The 19,430-nt window shown below is 38.9% G+C and overlaps 1 protein-coding gene across 13 annotated transcripts in view; it reads left to right on the top strand.

Annotated features, from left to right (window-relative positions):
• The window catches only part of CDH18 (cadherin 18), a 787,224-nt gene that overhangs the window by 686,627 nt on the left and 81,167 nt on the right, over positions 1–19,430 (top strand). For 8 of the 13 annotated variants that reach the window (XM_072998510.2, XM_078391712.1, XM_078391714.1 and 5 more), the window contains one exon: positions 19,025–19,192. In XM_072998510.2, the coding sequence (XP_072854611.2) occupies positions 19,025–19,192 (168 nt within the window). Of the gene's footprint in view, positions 1–19,024; positions 19,203–19,430 lie in introns of all 13 variants that reach the window. The other 5 variants (XM_078391717.1, XM_078391716.1, XM_078391718.1 and 2 more) reach the window with 1 other exon arrangement.

Here is a 19,430-nt window from a genome sequence, read left to right as displayed (position 1 = left end):
ATTTTTGTTTTTGTTTTTTTATTATATGTGTTGTAACCAGCCCCAAGTACTCCTGTGATATTAATGGGAGCGGGATACAAATTGAATGAATGAATGAATGAATGACTATCCATGTCTACCTTGAATATGAGTCGCTTCTGTCCATGTCTATCCATTGAACTGATGCTTATTCCCATCAAAATATGCAGTCTTGTAGCTTTGAAATATGGCAATGATCAATTTTTCTGTAAAGTGTGTGGGCACTCACTCAGTAATTATTAAATCAGGGATTTGCTACAATACTTCCAACCTCATTTAGGTTCCTGGAAGAAAAGGCACTATATCAGTGGAATAAGAGAAAAGGAAAAAAACATCAATTACACTGAAAAGGTTACAAATATTAACCATGTAACCGTATGTATATTTTCTGTGAATTATGTCCTATTTAATTCAATGGAGCTTACTCTCAAATGCAATGACACACAACTGAAGCAAGTCTGTTTTCTGCAGCTTCATTGGGTAGGATCCAAACTATTAGATTCAGATTATAAGAAATGAGCTTTTTATTAAGAAAACGGAATTTAGTTAATTTATTGTTATCCAGGCCAGGCATATGACTTGTAAAGAATAAGGGGTTGATACTGCTCCTGAGAAATTTTTACTTGGAGGAATGAAAATTAAAATATATTTTAAAGAATTATAACTTCTATTTTACACTTGAAGGATGGAACTGCTTATTTGAACTATTTGTTTAATTTGTTTGTGCCATTACATAGTTATGTAAGAAATGTGCTTAATTACACTCCTATCTTGAAATAACAGGGCTCTGTGAAATATGAAGCCTTTTCTAAGCAATCAGAAAAGTTGCTACTATGAAAAGTAGTGAACTACTTGTTCAAATGTGTAATAATGGATTTTTATAGTCACTCCCCTCAAAAAATTATTATCCTTTGAAAAAGAAAACATCTGTCAGTGTCTCAGCAAGCAACCAGAAGATCATGCCTACAAAAAGGCATGCAACATTTTGCCTATTTATTCCCTCTCCTCCATTTGCAAAGGAAATTGAACAGATATTCAAGTTATCTGAGATTTTACAGTAACACATTCAGTTTGTTTTCTGACCTATGAATAGAAGTTCTACTGTATTTAGTTGAATGTGAACAGAAACCTCATCACAACTGTGAAGCTGCTTTATTAGGGGTTTATTTGGTTGGTTGTTCTACATATAACCTACCTTTTCTCCAATCTGTCAAGATCATATACATGCTCCCTTTCATCCTACTGTCTCCTACATTGTGAGGTTGGTCAGGCTGAGAAAGTGTGGTTGCTCAGTGAGGTCTGCGACCCATTATGTAAGATGGGCCTTTGGTCTGCTCTGATGTAACTTTTCTCAGGAAAAGATGCAGAATTGGTGCTATCCTAATTAGCACCTGGGCAGCAAGAACCACAACCTGTTTTCCTGAAATAAAACCTCACCTGAAAATAAGCCCTAGCAAGATTTTTCAGGATGCTGGTAATATAAGCCCAACCCCAAAAATAAGCCCTAGTTAAATGAAAGCCCGCCCTCCACCATTGTGCAGGAACCAGAAGAAGATGACAGGACAGTAAAATAAAACATCCCCTGAAAATAAGCTTTGATTCATTTTTGGAGCTAAAATGCATTAAAAAATTCTCAGTGAGGTCCTGAAGTGAAATGTCATGTGGAAGTGTGTGTTTTTGATTTAGTATCTCTTTGTTTTTAAGATTAGAAGTTTCTTTATTAGAATGAACTGTTACTTTATCTAACATGGTCAAGAGACAGAGAGAGGTGGCGAGCCCTGTTCCTTCCTCATGTATTTGGCCATGTGAGTAGCAATGAATCTGAAAAGGGGAGCTTCTTGCTCTTATGTAGGCTTTACACATGAGCAAGAGCCCTGGGAAGTGTGAGTACTTGCTTACATGCACAGCCTGCCAGTGACCAGAAACCTTTCCTCTTCAGACGTGGCCCTGCTCGTATAGGGCTGTTAATCTAGATCTGTTTAGCACTGAAAGTAAGAAAAGAACAAGGTTGTCATCATTCCACATTAGATGTTACTCCAGAAGGTTTGTAGGGGAAAGAAGTTGTGATACATGTATAGATCTGTCAATTTCTGATGTGTCCCTTTCAAGCATTCCCCCCCCCCCCCCACAATTCCACTTTGCTTCTAAACAGAATAAGTCTAAAAATTTGTTATTAAATAAATATTTGCCTGTGAATGCCTATTTTGGTACAGACATTTATTTATTTATTTATTTATTTATTTATTCATTCATTCATTCATTCATTCATTCATTCATTTGATTTATATCCCGCCTATCTAGTCGGTTAAGACCACTCTAGGCAGCTAGATAAAATTACTGGGAACTGCACTGCTATATTCAGAGTAGTGTGAAATCTTGTGCATTGCTAATTTTGCTCTGTAGATGAGTGTCAGAGTGACAGGTCCATGTGCAGAACCAAAGGGAGGGTGTTCAGCCAAGTGAACCCATACAGTGGATGTCAGTGGTGTTTGATGGGAAGAGAAATCTGTGCCTGTTACCTGCAATGCATTTTCCTCTTTTGTATTCCTTTCCCCCCCCCCTCCACTTCTTTGGGTGGATTAGGTTCTTTCATATAAGAATTAACGAAGATCTAATTCTTTGAGTAGTTGTGGATGGAAAGGTAAACCTACCTACCTTTCACCTCCTCTGTAGAAAGAAGGGATCTACTCGATGGGATTTTTTAAATGGCATGTCATGTTTTGTTGCGTTGAATGTGTTTTTGGTGTTGATTTTGTTTACTGTTTTTAGTGTGGCATTTGTTTGATTTTTTAAAAAATGTAATCCATACTTTTTTTAGCTTTTAAGTACTGTCTTTTAATAATATAAGGTGCCTTGGGTCCTTTTGAATGAGAAAGGCAGGGCAAACCTATTTTAAATAAATAAATAATATTTGTTTCCTATGCTATGTCTGGAGATCTTACATTGGGATACAGGCAGTAAAAATTATTAGACAATGTGGAAAAGTTCAAAAGTGTCCTCAAAGTGTACCCCCCCAAAAAAAACCCACTTGAAATTAGTTCTGTTTCTAAAGTGGGAATGAATTTTGGTGACTGGTGATGAAGCAGAAAAACATTGCTGTTAAGATCAGGAAGAATATGTTTCAAGATATGATTGAAATAAAAATCTTTGATGTAGAACTGAGGGTGTGTGGAAGCAGAGAGCGAGGGACTGAATTTTATATATAGATTTCAAATAGAATAAGCAGGCACATGTTGGCTGCAGAGGTCTTTTACACTGCAGTTAGTTTTAATTTTAAAGTATTTTATCTAAAAACCCAAAGCATTCATAAACGTCACTTTTTTCAGTTTCTTCATGAAAGTATTCATTCTTCAGACCATAAGTAATCTATTCATGTCCTTCCGTAAAATATGCTTGTCTCATCATTTAAATATCTGAAGGGTCTGAAGATATTTATATATCACTTTTCAAGTGATGAATGACATCGTCCAGAGGGATAATAAAAGTCTTTTCTACAGTCTCCCCTCACTGCTCAAAATAATTCGCACTTTTACATGGGGTTACTTTTATATGGGGTTTCACCATATAATTAGTGTAATTCTAACAGCAGGACATGCTGGATGAAGGTAGTTACGACTAGGCACAAGCCAGTTGTGTAGTAGGACTGCCCTTCTGATCTGACTGATTTGTGAGTAGCAGAGTCATCTGCCAACAGTGCTATTATGCTGACAAAAATCTGCCAGCAGAAGAGCAACAAAAGGGCTTGAGAAGGAATAGATAGATCTGGGAGGAGCTAAGCTATTCTGGATCCAGATCTCCTCCCGCCCAGAAACAAAATCACAGCATTGGCACACAATTAGGCCAGAGAGAGGGTAATCCTTAATCATTTACATTGTGCCTAGAATGGAACACTAACCAACTTCAACTGGCCGGTGTTAAATTGGCTGGCCCTACACCATCTTGGCTGTTTAGAATTCCAGTCTAAAGGGTGAAGGAGTAATATCACATGGTTCAGGTATGTGTGTGTGTGTGTCAAACTTTCACTGGAATTCCCAAGATTGGCATCTTTTCTGTCTACCCTTGGATGGGAAAGCAAAACTAAGCAAAGCCCTTCTGAATGCTGATTGAAGTGTAGTGCCTGGAGGAAGCAAAAACTATCTTCAGACTAGGAATATGAACCTCATCCTTACACTCTTGTAGAAGAATGGGGAGCAGAAGGGTTGGGGTGAGATCATCTTTTTTTTTCACATCAAGCTTCCCCAGTGTGGATTTTTTTTCCATTAGAAGGAATGCCCGGCTGTACAAGGTTATTACAGAGCATTTCCTGAAAAGAACTCACTAGAAGGAGCGTGATGCTTGTGAAGGATATGGAGGTTTTTTGCACAGAGAACAACAGGAAGAGAGAGAGAGAGAGAGAGAGAGAGAGAGAGAGAGAGAATGAAGGGGGAAATGAAACTATTTTCACAGGAAGCTTGAGAATCTCACCAGTGCATCTATCACTTCATTACCTTTTCTCCATCCATTGCCTAATTCATAAGGCAATGTGCAGTCACACAATGCTTTGTATTTGACTGTAAGAAGTCGCCTGAGAACCAGCTCACAGCCACCCACACCTCTCCCTCCACCCAGCATGTCTAGTGCTACAGTTGTCTAAGATAAGTGCTTCTTGCTCTTGTATGAGCAAAAAGGAGTGTAACATTTTAAAGTTCTGTGAGGCTATTTGTTTTTTGAGATATCTGTTGGTGAATCTTGCAAACACAATTTCACAAAATGAGTCCCTTCTTATTCACAGTTTTATAACAGACAAACTGAGCAAATATAACAATAACAAAATGCTACAATTCTTGGCAACAGCAGCAGTACAAAAGTTGCTTGTAGAAATTGCAAAGTTCAAGTGTCCTTGTGAATTCAATTTTGAACAAAAATCCAAGATATCTTCCTCAACTGAGCTGGGTATCCGTAACAGAAGAATCAGCTCCCTGTGCAGAGTATTTCAAACCTTAGAATAAAATATAAGTTCAATTGCATATGCATGGATTTACTATGTGGATTCTGTTGAGAATTTATTAATGTTTTCTGAACATAAGCAGAGTTAGGAAATATCAAGTTGCAAAGACACTATGACACTGAGAGAGTAAAATTCAACATAGTCTATTTACACATCAGACATTTCACATCATTATAGGCATCCTTATTTATTTATTTATTTATTTATTTATTTTATTTATTTATTTAATTTATATGCCGCCCACACTACCCAAAGGTCTCTGGGCGGCTTACAGCATTTAAAATACAATAAAGATATGTACAATTAAAATACAATTAAAATATATATAAAATTGCCATCAGACCCACAGTTAATATTATTTCAGTTAAAAGCCTTCTGGAACAGGAAGGTTTTGACCTGGCGCCGAAATGTCATCAGTGTCGGCGCCAGACGAATCTCAGTCGGGAGGGCATTCCATAGTCTGGGGGCAGCTGCCGAAAAGGCCCTTTGTCTGCAAGCCATCCCTCTTACCTCCTTGAGGGATGGCTCTTTCAAAAGGGCCCCCTGGCTAGATCTTAACTGCCGGGTAGGCTCATATGGAAGGAGGCGGTCCTTCAGGTATCCAGGGCCCAAGCCGTTTAGGGCTTTATATGTCAAAACAAGCACTTTGAATTGGGCCCGGGCAGCAACTGGTAGCCAATGTAACTTGTACAGAATCGGCTTGATATGTTCCCTGGCGGCCACACCACTCACCAGCCGCGCCGCTCGATTCTGAACCAGTTGCAGTCGCCGGACCGTCTTCAAAGGCAGCCCCACGTAAAGCGCATTGCAGTAATCTATACGGGATGTTACCAGTGCATGTGTAACTGTCATGAGACTCCGCTCGTCCAGGTAGGGCCGTAGCTGGTATAGTTTCCGCAGCTGGAGGAAGGCGCCCCTGGCCACCGAGTCCACCTGGGCTTCCAGTGTTAGACTGGGGTCCAGGAGCACCCCCAAGCTGCGGACCCTGTCCCTTAGGGGGAGTGTAACCCCATTCAGGGCAGGGAGATGGCCCTCCAGCCTGTCTGGCGAAGCACCCACTAACAGCACTTCCGTCTTGTCTGGATTGAGTTTCAATTTATTGACCCTCATCCAGTCCATTATCAGGTCCAGACACGAGTTCAGCACAGAAACCGCCTCACCTGGATTGGTGGAAAACGAGAGGTAGAGCTGAGTGTCATCAGCATATTGCTGACTCCTCAGCCCAAACCTCCTGATGACCTCTCCCGGCGGTTTCATGTAGATGTTAAAGAGCATGGGGGACAGTATCGAGCCCTGAGGAACCCCATGACATGGTCTATTTACACATCAGACATTTCAGGCCCCTTTGACTAGTGTTTTGCGGATAACGCAGCACTAAAGATTGCCGAAATCAGCCTCCTCTGAAGTATATACTGTTGTCAAATTAAGTGAATTGCCAGATTGCCATGTAGGCAGCCTTCCATCAGTTTCCATGAATTACCTTCATTTAATCTTGTTCTTACTGGGATAATGGCCAGAGTACTAGCGAAACTGCAGTTCCATGTGGAGACATGAGGAACCAAATAAATAATCACAAATTATTTAATTCTGTTATCATAAGAATTCACATTATTATTTTTTTGCAACTACCATCCTTCCCATCAACTCCTCACTATTTTAGTTTAACATGCTAATGTACATTTAAACCCCAAAGTACAAAGATATGGTAGCTGCTAAGGAGTATAGCTTTAATGTACGTGTTATTTGGGCAGTATTTACATGATACAGTATCTATATAACATATACAGTAGTACCTCGTTAAACGACAACCCCTCTAAACGACTGCTCCTTATGACGATGACTTTTTGCAATTGCTATAGTGATTCGCAAAGCAGTCATTCCTATGGGTGATTTTCACTGGACATCAATTAGGTCCATGCTTCACGAACCATTTGTTCACAGGATGACGGTTTTTCCGGCTCTGCAAAATGGCTGCCCTGTGTTTTCCAGACCCATGCTTCGCAGGGCAGCTATTTTTACAGCTGATCGGTGCTCACAAAATGGCTTCCCTATGGGCGATCTTCGCTGGACAAGGAGGTATTTTCCCAATTGGAACGCATTAAACCAAGTTTCAATGCATTCCAATGGGGAAAGGGGTTTTTGGATGACGATGATTTCGCTAAACAGCAATTTTCCTGGGACGGATTATCGTCGTCATGCAGGGCACCACTGTATAACATATGTTGCACTTAGAGTTTTGTTATTGGCTTTTCCCTCCTTCACTAAATATGAGAACATTTTCAGAAGGAGATGTAATTCTGAGCATATTTATTTATTTGTTTGTTTGTTTATTAGATTTTTACCCCGCCCCTCTAGACCATGTCTACTCGGGGCAGCAGTAGTTATAGGGCTTTTAAGTATGGAAGAATTTTGGTTATTAGGCTGCTAGAGCTGAGCCAGAAGGAGACACAGGGCAATTTTAAGGATCAATTTCCAGGAGGGAGTGGCATCAAACCCAGTTGCTATAGGTCTTGCAAAGATGCATGTTCTCTCAACTGAAAGAGTAGCTGTGTGATTTACCCATAGAAATGAAGTTCTGGTTTGCATAATACGCTGTTGGATCACCAAATAATTACAAATAAGGTGAATGTTCAAGGTTTGAAGTAGTCAAATGTTTGCCTTATTTATAGCTTCTTCAAACACAACAAAGAGAGTATGGCTTAATAAGAAGCTGACAGCATATACCAAGATCCAGGTCTATAGCGCCTGTGTCCTGAGCACACTCCTGTACAGTGGACCCTTGACTTACAGATGGCTCGACTTACAGACTTTTCGAGTTACAGACTTCTCTGGCTGCAGCCGGAGAATTGACTTACAGACAAGGAAAAAAAACAAAACGGAACAAAAACGGAACAAAAATGGCTGGTTACGGATTAATCGGTTTTCAATGCATTGTAGGTCAATGGAGATTCGACCTACAGACTTTTCGACCTGCAGCTACCATTCCAATACGGATTAATTCCATAAGTAGAGGGTCCACTGTACTGCAATGAGTCCTGGATCCTTTGTGCACGGCAGGAGAGGAAGCTGAACACATTCCATATGCGTCTCTGATGCATTTTTGGTATCATCTGGCAGGACAAAGTTCCAAATAGAGTAGTCCTAAAATGAAATGGAATTTTTAGCATGTATACATTACTGAAACAGAGTTGTCTACATTGGCTTGGGCATATTGTGAGAATGGCTGATGGTCAGATTCCAAAAGATCTTCTGTATGGAGAATTATTTCAGGGAAATCGCCCCAGATTTCCCTGTAATCTGGGGCCATACAACAATATCTGCAAGCGGGATCTGAAGGCCTTAGGAATGGACCTCAACAGATGGGAAACTTTGACATCTGAGCATTCAGCCTGGATGCAGGCGGTGCATCATGGTATCTCCCAATTTGAAGAGACCCTTCTCCAGCATGCCGAGACAAAGAGGCAGACCCGAAACCAGCAAAATCAGGGAGCTGGACAGGGGATGGATTATATTTGTCTTCAGTGTGGAAGGGATTGTCACTCTCGAATTGGCCTTCTCAGCCACACTAGATGCTGTTTCAAGACTTCTATTCAGAGCATGTTACTATAGTCTCTCGAGACTAAAGGATGCCTATAATGATGTGAGCTATTTAAAATCTGCTGCAGCTTGGGCTTGCTCAGTGAGGCGGGGGGGGGAGGAGGTAAATCTGTTCTGTTTTTTAAAAACACAACTTGAAAACGCTGCCCAAACTTTGTCCCCCTGAAAAAGGGAACAATAAGAGCAGAGCTGTGCCGAATTTGATGTTGATCTTAAGCCCAGTTTAAATTTTGTTTCTTTGTTTGGACTGCCCCCATTTTAAGAATTGCCTTGCAGAATGTTGACTCACTCTGCTGCACAGTATGAAATTTTGATTATTATTTCAGGAGATTTAGCAAAATCCTTAAACTGTAGAACACGTCTGATTGTCCTTACATGTGTTATGAGTTCAATGGGACTTACTCCCAGTTAAATGTGGAAAGGATTGCAAACTAAATCAAGGATTAGATCCAAAAAACCCACAATGGGTTGGATTCAGAATCTGACTTCCATCGGTGGAGGAACTTTGCTCAAGACCTCTGTCCATTTTTGTGGGATGACCTCTTCACTTTCCCATCCTCACATGACAGCTTAGTCGAAACATAAGGATCTCCTGAATCTCTGTGTAGCATCTTCAGTGATCTTAACATACTTCTTGGTGGAGGGTGGATGGGGTGTAACACTTCAGGCAGCCCAGTAACATATCTTGGTTTGGATTTATGCTTAGATATTTACACAGATTTGGGAGAGACAGAAGTAATATATTGAACATGTTATGTGTAATGATTAAACACTGTGTCTAATTTAATATAATAATATGGGGACAATCTTACAGAGTATAATAAACGTACCAGAGTAATAGTTTTTCATAGATTCTTGAAGAAGCATTTTTGGGCAAGAGGGAAATTACAGTAGACATTTTAGTCCAACAACAATACTATGAGACTAGACCTAGAATTCACCTGTTAACATTAATCTATTTAGGAGACTGAGATGTAGCTGGAAAAATGCATTAGTATGAATCCTAATATTGTCCTTAACAGTTTGGTACATGTAGTTAAAAGCCGTAGGGATATAGGTAAATGTATAGGTTTGTTTTTACGCTTCTCTCACAGCACTGATTTCCTGAGCTCTGTAATATATGCAGAAATTTTACCCTGAAGACATGCCCTACTTTCACAAGAGTACCTCTAACAGTAATACATTAGGAGAAGAATATGAATTCCCACATCATAGAGAAGTCTCCTTGTTAAATTTAACAAAAGCAACATTTCTTGATGGAACCTGAACATTATTGGGATGTGATGCCTGCCATCTGAAGAGAACTTTATTTTTGGACAATTCTCTGTGTTGATGAGTATCAGAAATCAATGTGACGTAAGCTTCAAACATGGCTAAGATTTTGAATTCATAAATGAAGAAACAACCAAATGCTATGCAATTGCCTAAAATATCCTAGTTTTTTGTAATGGTGTTTTTCCATTAAACAGACAATAATTTCAGTAATGAAAATTCAGTATAATCTTAACAGTATAACCATATTTGGAAAACAGTTTCCAGATGTCAGTGAAGTCATGCAGATACTTTAAAATATAAAAAAGAACATCTATAAATTTATTTAAATATATTCCTAAAATGTTACAAGAGCACATTTTAAATGTGAAAATAATCCCTTTTCAATGTTGAAAAGTGCTAATGAAAGACTAGTCAAGATGTCTCTCTGTAAGGGAAACAGGTTATCCAATTGCATTTAATATATTCATCTCTGTGTTATACTGCTCAAAACAATTTGTAAACTTACAGATACTCAGGGATTCTTTTTAAATGCTAAGATGTGAATCATACATTTTCAGAGCTTTTTTAAAATATTATTATTGTTGTTGTTGTTGTTGTTAGACCAGCCTTTCCCAGTCACGGTTCCTCCAGATGAATCTCTACAATTTCCAAGATCCACGTTGGCTAGCACTAAATTTATAATACTCATCTTAGAACTGCAGAGCTGGAAGGGACCCTATGGATCATCGAGTTCAGCCCCTATCCAGGAGACATAGTGGGGAACTGAACTCCCAACTTCTGGCTCCACAGTGACATATCTAAACCAGTGGTCCCCAATCTTGGGCCTGCCAGAAATCCTGGCCAGCAGAGATGTTGGTGAAGGCTTCTGGGAGTTGTAGTCCAAGAACATCTGGAGGCCCAAGGTTGGGGACCACTGATCTAAACCACTGAGCTAGTTATTGATCTATTGCTCGGCAGGCCCTGGGCTGTCTACCTTTACATGAATAGAATACAACCCACATTACTTTGCAGAGAAATGGTCACAATTTTACTGGATGCAGCAGCGGTCCCCAGGCTAGCACTGAGGAATTGAATCCAGTGCATTGAGAGGCCTGAATGCCCCCTGATGCCCACCCCCCTCTTCAGCAGCCACTCAAAGTTCCAGCAGGAGTGGCAGTCCTCTGCAGACCACATGGGTGTATGCCACTCTATGCAAGCAAGCCCCCAATCTGGACCAATCTGTGTCCCTGTCCCCAGCGCCCCCCCCCCCTGCACAGGGAGATTCCTTTACTATCCTGGGTGAACCACCTCTTGCTTGCCCTTATACCGTCGAGAACCAGCCTCAGTGTTCCAAACCACCAACAAAGTTTTGACAAAATTAACCAAAAGAACACCAACTCAATAGTACCCAGAACACCCAAATAATAACCCCTAATTCTCATACAGCAAACCTTAACTGTTGCATTGTTCCAACACTGTAGAAACAGGGAGGAGAAAGGGGGAAAGCTGGAAAGCCACAGATTGACTGGAGTGGTCTCGCTCCAGCTGTATGCTGGGTAGAATGAAAATCCCTGTTCCTTGATGTGCCTGCCATGCAGTCCCCTATTTGACTAATGCCACATGGGAGCTGCCATGCCTGCTTGGTTCACTCCCCTCTGCTGTTTACCACCAGCCTATGATCTGTTGCACTGCCAGCAACAGGGATGCCCAGGTAAGACTGGGCTCCCATTTATCAGAGCACTGGCTGACCGTTGCTTCCCCAGGTCTCCAGGTGGGGAGACAAACCTGAAAGAGAAAGGCCCTGGAGGGAGAAGACGTTTGATTGTCAATGATGGCTTTAATACTCACGTACCTACTTTCCCCTCACGCCCGACTGATGCCAGGGCTTGCTGATTCAGTCTGAAGTTGTTTGCAGGTGTGTTAGGTACATAATATCTCTTGAGCCCAAACACATGCTTATTTTTCTTAATTGTTATACAGTTTCCTATGACATAAAAAATGTCCATCCGTTTTTCTCATATTTTGGTTCTGAAAATTAGGAGAAAAGAAACTGCTAGCTAACTGTTCTAACTGGTAGGTTGCAGTGGTGGTTACTCCCGGTGAATGTACCTAAGAGTGGAGCATTGCTTTAATGAGTTATGGTACATTATGCTTCCTTCAATAGCTCAGATGAGTGTTTTCTATTTAGTTAATTGCTTGTACTATTCTATATATTTGACAAACTATTTTGCAGACTAAATGGGGGATCAATACACATTTGCCAAATGTTTAATTGATTGCCATTCCTTTGTTACTGTTATCATAGTTGTTCATTAGAAAATATTCCATAGCTGAGTTATTCCTTTAGGTGTGGATCTCAGTGTGTACTCTTCTTCAGCATGACAGTTTTCTATTTTCATCTTTTCACTTTCATACCAAAAAAATAAAGCAATATGGTTTTAGTTGGTTTAATTGCATACCCTAACCCCAAATATCTGTTTAAAGCTTTTTTCTATTTTGCTTTGTTTTTTTCCTAAGTAAATATGCCTAACTAAACATGTGTTTATTTGATAAAATGTGCCCAAATACATTTTAGTTAATAGTTAATATTTATAAAAATATTATTAGAAAAATATATATCAGTTCAGTGCTTTAGTAAATGTGCATACCACTGTCAAACCTTCAAACAGTTTGTAAAGGCTCATATCGCAATATGAGTCTTGAATTCTATGATAATGCTAGCTGGGATCTGAGGAATGTAATAAAGAAAAAATGCTACATGGTCACATTCCTCATTTCTTTATCTTTGGTTAGGTTCTCTTCCTTTAAAACAGAAATACTGTATCCTTTCAAATTTCCTTCCATTCTCATTGTCTGACTTGAGAAGATTATAGTCATAAACTGCCATAAAATTATTTTTTTTCTTTTTCTTTTTTAAAAATTTGTTTATATAAACTTAAAAACATTAAGACTCTAACAAATAATTAATAAAAAAACATTACAAACTAAACATATATCCTTCCCCTATGGATCAGAGATTTCACCGTCATCTGGTCATCAGAGTATCTTCAAAGGGCTCCAGTGAGCACTGGTTCGCTATAAATTGGTTTCCCCCCTAAGTTCCCGTCTTTTTCTGGGCCCAATTATATTACAAAGTCTCTTGGTTGATCCCATAGTGCAGGGGTAGGCAATTAATTTCTATAGGGGGCCACTTGAAAAATGTGAACTGTGTTCGGGAGCCGAACCAACTTAAATTAAAAATAAAATGAAACAGTGATGTTATGATTGTTTTTATTTTTAACTTGTTAATCAAATACTAAAGAGGTTTTTTGCAGCATGTTAAAGATAAGCAACTGATCAACTTTAGACAAAAAGCTATAAATGGTTTTGATGTCCGGAGGGCCGGACAGGAGCAGCTCGCGGGCTGTATGTGGCCCTTCGGCCGCACTTTGCCCAGGTCTGCCGTAGTGCCTCTGAATTCATATCAAGTTCTGCAATATCTAATAGCTTTCTCATTGGTATAAATCCATAATTTATCCACCTGGACTTTCCCCTCAAAGAAGCCCATAATTTTATCCTTTTTGTATCTCGATTCTAATTTCATCATTGACCACCAATCTGTAGCAAGGCCCAGTTTCTCTAGATCTTGTTTATCTTTCATATTCTGGTCTTTAGTTAATAAGTCTTTGTACATGAGTAATGCTCCCTTCTGATTCAATACTTTCAGTGTAAATGCTTATTGTGGTGCTACCTACATTGGAATTTTCTTCTAGGTTTGTAGTTGACATTTTTGCCATACTAAACAGAGCACCTTCCTCAGAATATATTCTGCAAAATGTGATTGTTCTTTGCATTTCCCATACCACATATATGCATGCCAACCCGTTTTAAAATCATGGCCCTCCAATTTCAATAATCTTTGATTTTCTAATGTTATCCATTCTTTAATCCAAACCATGGTACATGCCTTATAATATAATAGCCAGTTCAATAATCCTGAACCTCCTCTTTCTTTTAAGTCTTGCAATATTCTGAGTTTTATTCTTGGTTTCTTGGCCTTCCATACAAATTTTGAAATCAGGCTGTCCAGATCCTTGAAGTATTTATAATTTAATAAGATTGGTAAATTTTTTGGGGGGAAAAATTAACAGTTTTGGTAATATCATCATCTTTATTATTGAGATTCTTCCCATCATTGAGGTTTGTAGCTTATTCCATTCTTCCAAGCTTCTCTGAATTTCCTTCTGTGTTGTAGGATAATTTTCTTCCATCAAATTACTTGGGTTTTTTTTTTTTAAAAAAAAAAACACCAAGTAATTTGGATAGATATTTCACTTCTTGCAATTCCAAGTGGGTGCCCATTCAGAGGCAGCAGTCTGGCTTTCCTGACCCACTTCCTCTGGGTGCCGCCTCTGAGTGGGCGCCCACCAGAGGAGGCGGTGCTCAGAATCGCCAAACACCTGTTTGATCAAAAAATGAACCAGCATGAATTGCCAAACCAGCAGTTCATGCCCGTCTGTATGAATCTTGAGTAGGACTAATTTATGGATTATTCAGGGTACTGAACTGTCAAACATTTCAAATCATTGTTAGTAGATTAACAATGGTTTAGTAGAGTTAATGACCAGATCCTACCTTGGAGAGTGCTGAGTCTTCCCTCTACTATAGCAATGATTGCAGGGGTATGGAAGGCAACAAAATTTGTTTTGTTGCAGGAAGAGGAGGGATAAAGATGCAACAATATTTTGCCTCTTTCCACCAAGTTCTACCTCCTCAGATTTCTGTGTGTGTTTGGACTGTGACATCTTTGAACATACGTATAGGCCAAAGTTGTTGCAGAGTTTTGAATTTCTGGGTCCTTTTGAGGAGAAAGGTGAAGTAAAAATATTTTGAATAAATTATGCAGTAGAAGTACAGAGATCTCTAAAGGAGAATAGCTTCAATTTCCCCAGAGCTCACACCTTTCTGATTAACCAGCACGTAAAGTCTCTGAGACATTGTAGGAGAAAGAATAAATAGCCTTTCATTACTTACAGTTAATTGAAATTACAGACTTGTTTATACTACTTTCTTTACTATACACATACTAGCAACCAATCAAACAAATCAAAAGCAACAACAAAAAAACCCTCCCTCTTACCAACTGGCGAAAGAGAGAGAAGACTCAGTAGAAAAGCAGGGCTCACTTTGAATTTCAGAGAGCTGGGAAAAAAATTGGTTAGTGGAGGATAGATAATTACCCCAACCCATAAAAGTCCCTCCCACTCTCCTATACTACATGCGAGGTTGTAAATAAAGCTCTAACAAAAATTATGTTGCTTAGAATTGTAAATAAATAAATAAATAAATAAAATAAATTGCACCAGAGCACGCCTATTAAATCATTGCAGATTTGATGAGATTAGTGTTCGTTAGATTCTAATGATACAAATGAGCCTACTCAAGTTGTGACTTACCATATTTTTCTGTGTATAAGACTATACTGTTGTCTAAAATCTTTAAACTAAAAATTGAGGGTCATCTTATACATGGAAGTAAGCTGAGGAGAGAACAAACACAAGTGGGGGGGAAAGCAGGGATCAAAGTGATCCTGCAGGGCTTTGACCCCTGCTTTCCTCTCCAGTTTCTAAGCCTTTGCAAAAGGAAAGCAGGGATCAAAGCACTGCAGAATGGCTTTGATCTCTGCTTTCCCCTCTGCTTACTAGGTCCCATGGGGTTTAGCAAAACGAGGCGGGAAAGTATCAATGCAATTCTGTGGCTGCATAAAGGGAAAAGGGATCAAAACAATTGTGCAGGGGCAGGATTGCTTTGATTCCTTTCCCCCTCCTTTTGGGAGAAAGCAGGGTGTAGCGGGCCACTCTGAAGCCTCTACCAATACAGGCCTCCCAGAGTGCTCACTACTTTTCTTCAAACTGCTGCCACCAACCTACCCTTAATACTCTAAAAGGACAAGTGTTTCTTCTAAATCAAAAACTCTCCCTCCTGCATTTCTTTGATCCCTTCCCCCTAAACTTGCTAAGCCCCACTTAGATTTCTTAATTTTGGGTTAGAAAATTAAGGGGGGTCTTATACATGGGGGCATCTTATACACTGAAAAATGCAGTACATTCGCATAGAAAGTCACAGTTAGAGTGGGCCCATTTGAATTAATGGAACATACAGAGTAGTTGACTCACCAAATTCCCACTGGTTCAGTGGGCCTACTCTACTTTTATTTATGACTCCAAACAATAAGTTTTTGGTCAATGTGTTGTGGGACATATTTGTAAAAATACATTGACTATGACTTGTGAACTATAATTATAATTAATGTCTTACACGGTTTCCAACAGTCACTTTGTCATACTTTGAGGTTGCTTTAAGATTTACTTTGTGAACAGAATTTGGTTTAGGGTATTGAACATTTACTTTTCTGGAGAAAAGTGAATATGGCCCCTTATACAACCAATTGCTTTGATTGTACTCTAAAAGATATCTGAAAGCTACTTAAGACTCCCAGCATTAAATGTAATTGCTCTGACAACCCTGTGTAGTTACTGAAAAAAAAATCTATGGTGTTAACACAGAGAGAATTAAATCATGTATTTTAAACATTTTAAATAAAGAAAGAATTGAATTGGTTGGTTGTCGAAACTGTTCATGAAATTCACATTCTGCACCTTTCCATCTCTTGTTTTATCCTTCAACCACCCTTCAGATTTGTCAGTTCTCAAGATTGCAATGATAGTTGACACCACAACTGACAAAACATTCCCTCTGTGTAGTAAGGGTGATTAAACATGGCAAAAGTGGGATAGTGAGAGGTTTTATATGTGGAATATCTTGGCTCTGCAATGGCTTTCTCATTTTGAGTTGGGTATGATGTGGTGGCTAAGTTCATAGTAAGGCCGGAATCTGACATTTGGTGAGCAGCTTCCTTCTGGATTGAGACCTTCTTCTCCCAAGCTTTTATTTGCAGCCCTCTGCACAACCCTTTTATTCATCCTAATGTGTGGCATTGTGTGGGACAAAAAAAGTACCTCAGTGGTAAAGATCAATAGATTTTTGGGGACATCCTTGTTTGTCATAGCTTTAAAAAAACTGAGGAAAAAAAACAATATGTGTTAAAGTACTGAAGTTTGTGCACATTGTTTACAACTGTCCAGGTGACAATATCATGGAACACCTGCTTTGCAGTTCTAGTTCTATTTGTGCAATTCTGTGATAAAATTTCACTCTGGGAAACTAAAATGTCCTGAAAAATAAATGCTAAGCACCCCTTTAAGTGTTTTTTTTTTAAATCAGAAGCATTCTACTGATTTATCTTCTTTTTTATGTTTTCAATATTATGGTGTCCTTTTGTTTAAAATGCTTGCTTTCAGTATACTTATTGTAAGATACCTTTTGAGGACTTGTGCTAAAAAGCAGTGTAGGAACTTATAAAATTAACTGTCAAAGGTTTGGCAGAGCAAATATCAGTGGTGGATTTGAGCAGGATAGTGTGCAGTATCGTAGTCAAGGTATTACTCACCTAATATTATTGTCCTAATAATGGTAGCGCTCATGAAAGTAACATTGCACTGAAGCTAATTAGAATCATGTATTTGAACCACATTAATCTTTTACATTAGCAGAATTGTTCATGAAAATGCAGGCATATTAGTGGTGGGAAGCAAAATATTTTGACATTCCTGAATTCGGATGTACATATTTTAGATCATATGCAAAAGGCACTACGTTGCATTTATTAATAATTCAATTAAACTACTACTTAGGCAATCATATGTGATAAAACAGACTCTTTGAGCAGTGTTTCCTTTGCATGAATAAGGTTTGTTGAGAAAATAGGGAGAGGGATAATGGCTTCAACTGCCCTTTGAAATACAAGCCTGTTAGCGCCTGCCTGAGATGAGCACAGCAGGAGAAAAATCGCCTGTCAATTGGAAGGTTTTGCCATCTCTGTCTTATCTCCATGAGAAATAATTTCCAAGGCCATAACTCACTCTTGACATGGGCTAATTAACAGAACTGGTTTCTGATGAATAGAAGGGTAGAGAGTGAAGTTACTTTGAAGAAGTTACTGTTCTTTTTTTAAGAAGGTTCAAGGTGATTTTATATCTGATTGGTGAATCCCCTCAAAAGGTCTAGAAAGCAGAATGAGGGATATAAAAATAGAAAGAGATTTTGCTTAGCTTAGCCTAGTCTATCTCAGGAGAACAACATATTCACATGCTGTCTTGCTACTTGATTTGTTCTTTGCATATGCTCTGGAACCATGCTGAAGTTCTGCTTGAATGTAAATATTAGCTTAGGATAGTTACTTTCTTGTGGGAACTGTTCTGGAATTGTCCTTGCATCAAGATTGCCTCAAATGCTTGTTTGCTCCACAACATTTCTGGCTACTTTCAGAACTATCTTTTAAAACTGATGGAAGCTTTATTCTTTTTGACTTCTTTTTGCAAAATCTTCAATAAAATAATATCATTTTACTGCAGTTTGATTATTTTGGTAGGAGAGGGTTGTTGATGCTAAAGAAGGGCCTTACCTCGATCACCTACTGGATACTTTACATTTTGTGGGAATTTTTGTATTCCTAGCTGGCAGGGTTGACATATAGGCTACAATGTTAACCTTATGAATTTTTGGTAACTCCCTGGAGCAATGAGTAGTCAAAGTAACTCAAAGTGTTGGGAGGGATATGGGGCAGGAAGGTTTACCCCAACCACCAGCACGTCTGGCCTTCCTATAATTCACACACACCAAGAAAGTTTTGGCAGTGTTGCTGAGTGGTTTGTGGAGGCCATAATCTTGACAGGTTTAATTATTTATTAATACACTTCCTTGTAATGGAAATTATTTCAGTTTCTCCATATTTTTCAGACTGTTGATCACAAATCAAATGTCACTCTTTTGCATTTTAAAAAAAGTGTGGCATTGTTTCACTTGGGTTTTTTTTCAGTATCTTATCTGATTCTTCCAAGCACACCTGTTGCTTTGTAGCAAAGTCTAAAAGTGGGTTGAATTTAAGTTAGAATTTCAGTTGAGCTTAATTTACTGGATATGTCAATTGCTTCTGTCTCATTTATTGACAAGAGAAAGGGTGAGATGGCCTACCCTTTAGAACCTCTTTAAAGAAATTAAGAATAACATTTATTTTCTCTCCTCCCCATTTAAAAAAAATATTTTTCACTTTATTTCTTATAATCACAGGAGTCATCAGAACAGCCTTGCATAACATGGACCGGGAAGCCAGAGAGCATTATTCGGTGGTCATTCAAGCCAAAGATATGGCTGGGCAAGTTGGAGGACTGTCAGGATCAACCACTGTAAATATAACACTCACCGATGTCAACGACAATCCTCCCAGGTTCCCTCAGAGTATGTAAAGGTTTGATCTGATTTATTTTTTACATACAAAAAACTTCATATATATTGTTCAAAATCTATTTTCTTTTCAGACAGGATTTTGTTAAAATGTAGGCAGCATTAGAGAGCTGGCAGTCGTATTCATCAGAATGAATTCTGTTCCAATCACAGTTTGAATTTGCCACATTATGATTATCTACAACAAGGTGGGGATTGTGTGGATCCCCAAATTAGGGATGTGAGAATATGG

This window comes from Pogona vitticeps, chromosome 4, assembly GCF_051106095.1.
Source record: "Pogona vitticeps strain Pit_001003342236 chromosome 4, PviZW2.1, whole genome shotgun sequence".
In the NCBI taxonomy this organism is placed as follows: domain Eukaryota; kingdom Metazoa; phylum Chordata; class Lepidosauria; order Squamata; family Agamidae; genus Pogona; species Pogona vitticeps.
Note: the sequence above shows the minus strand (reverse complement) of the source record. Positions and strands in the feature narration are given on the sequence as shown.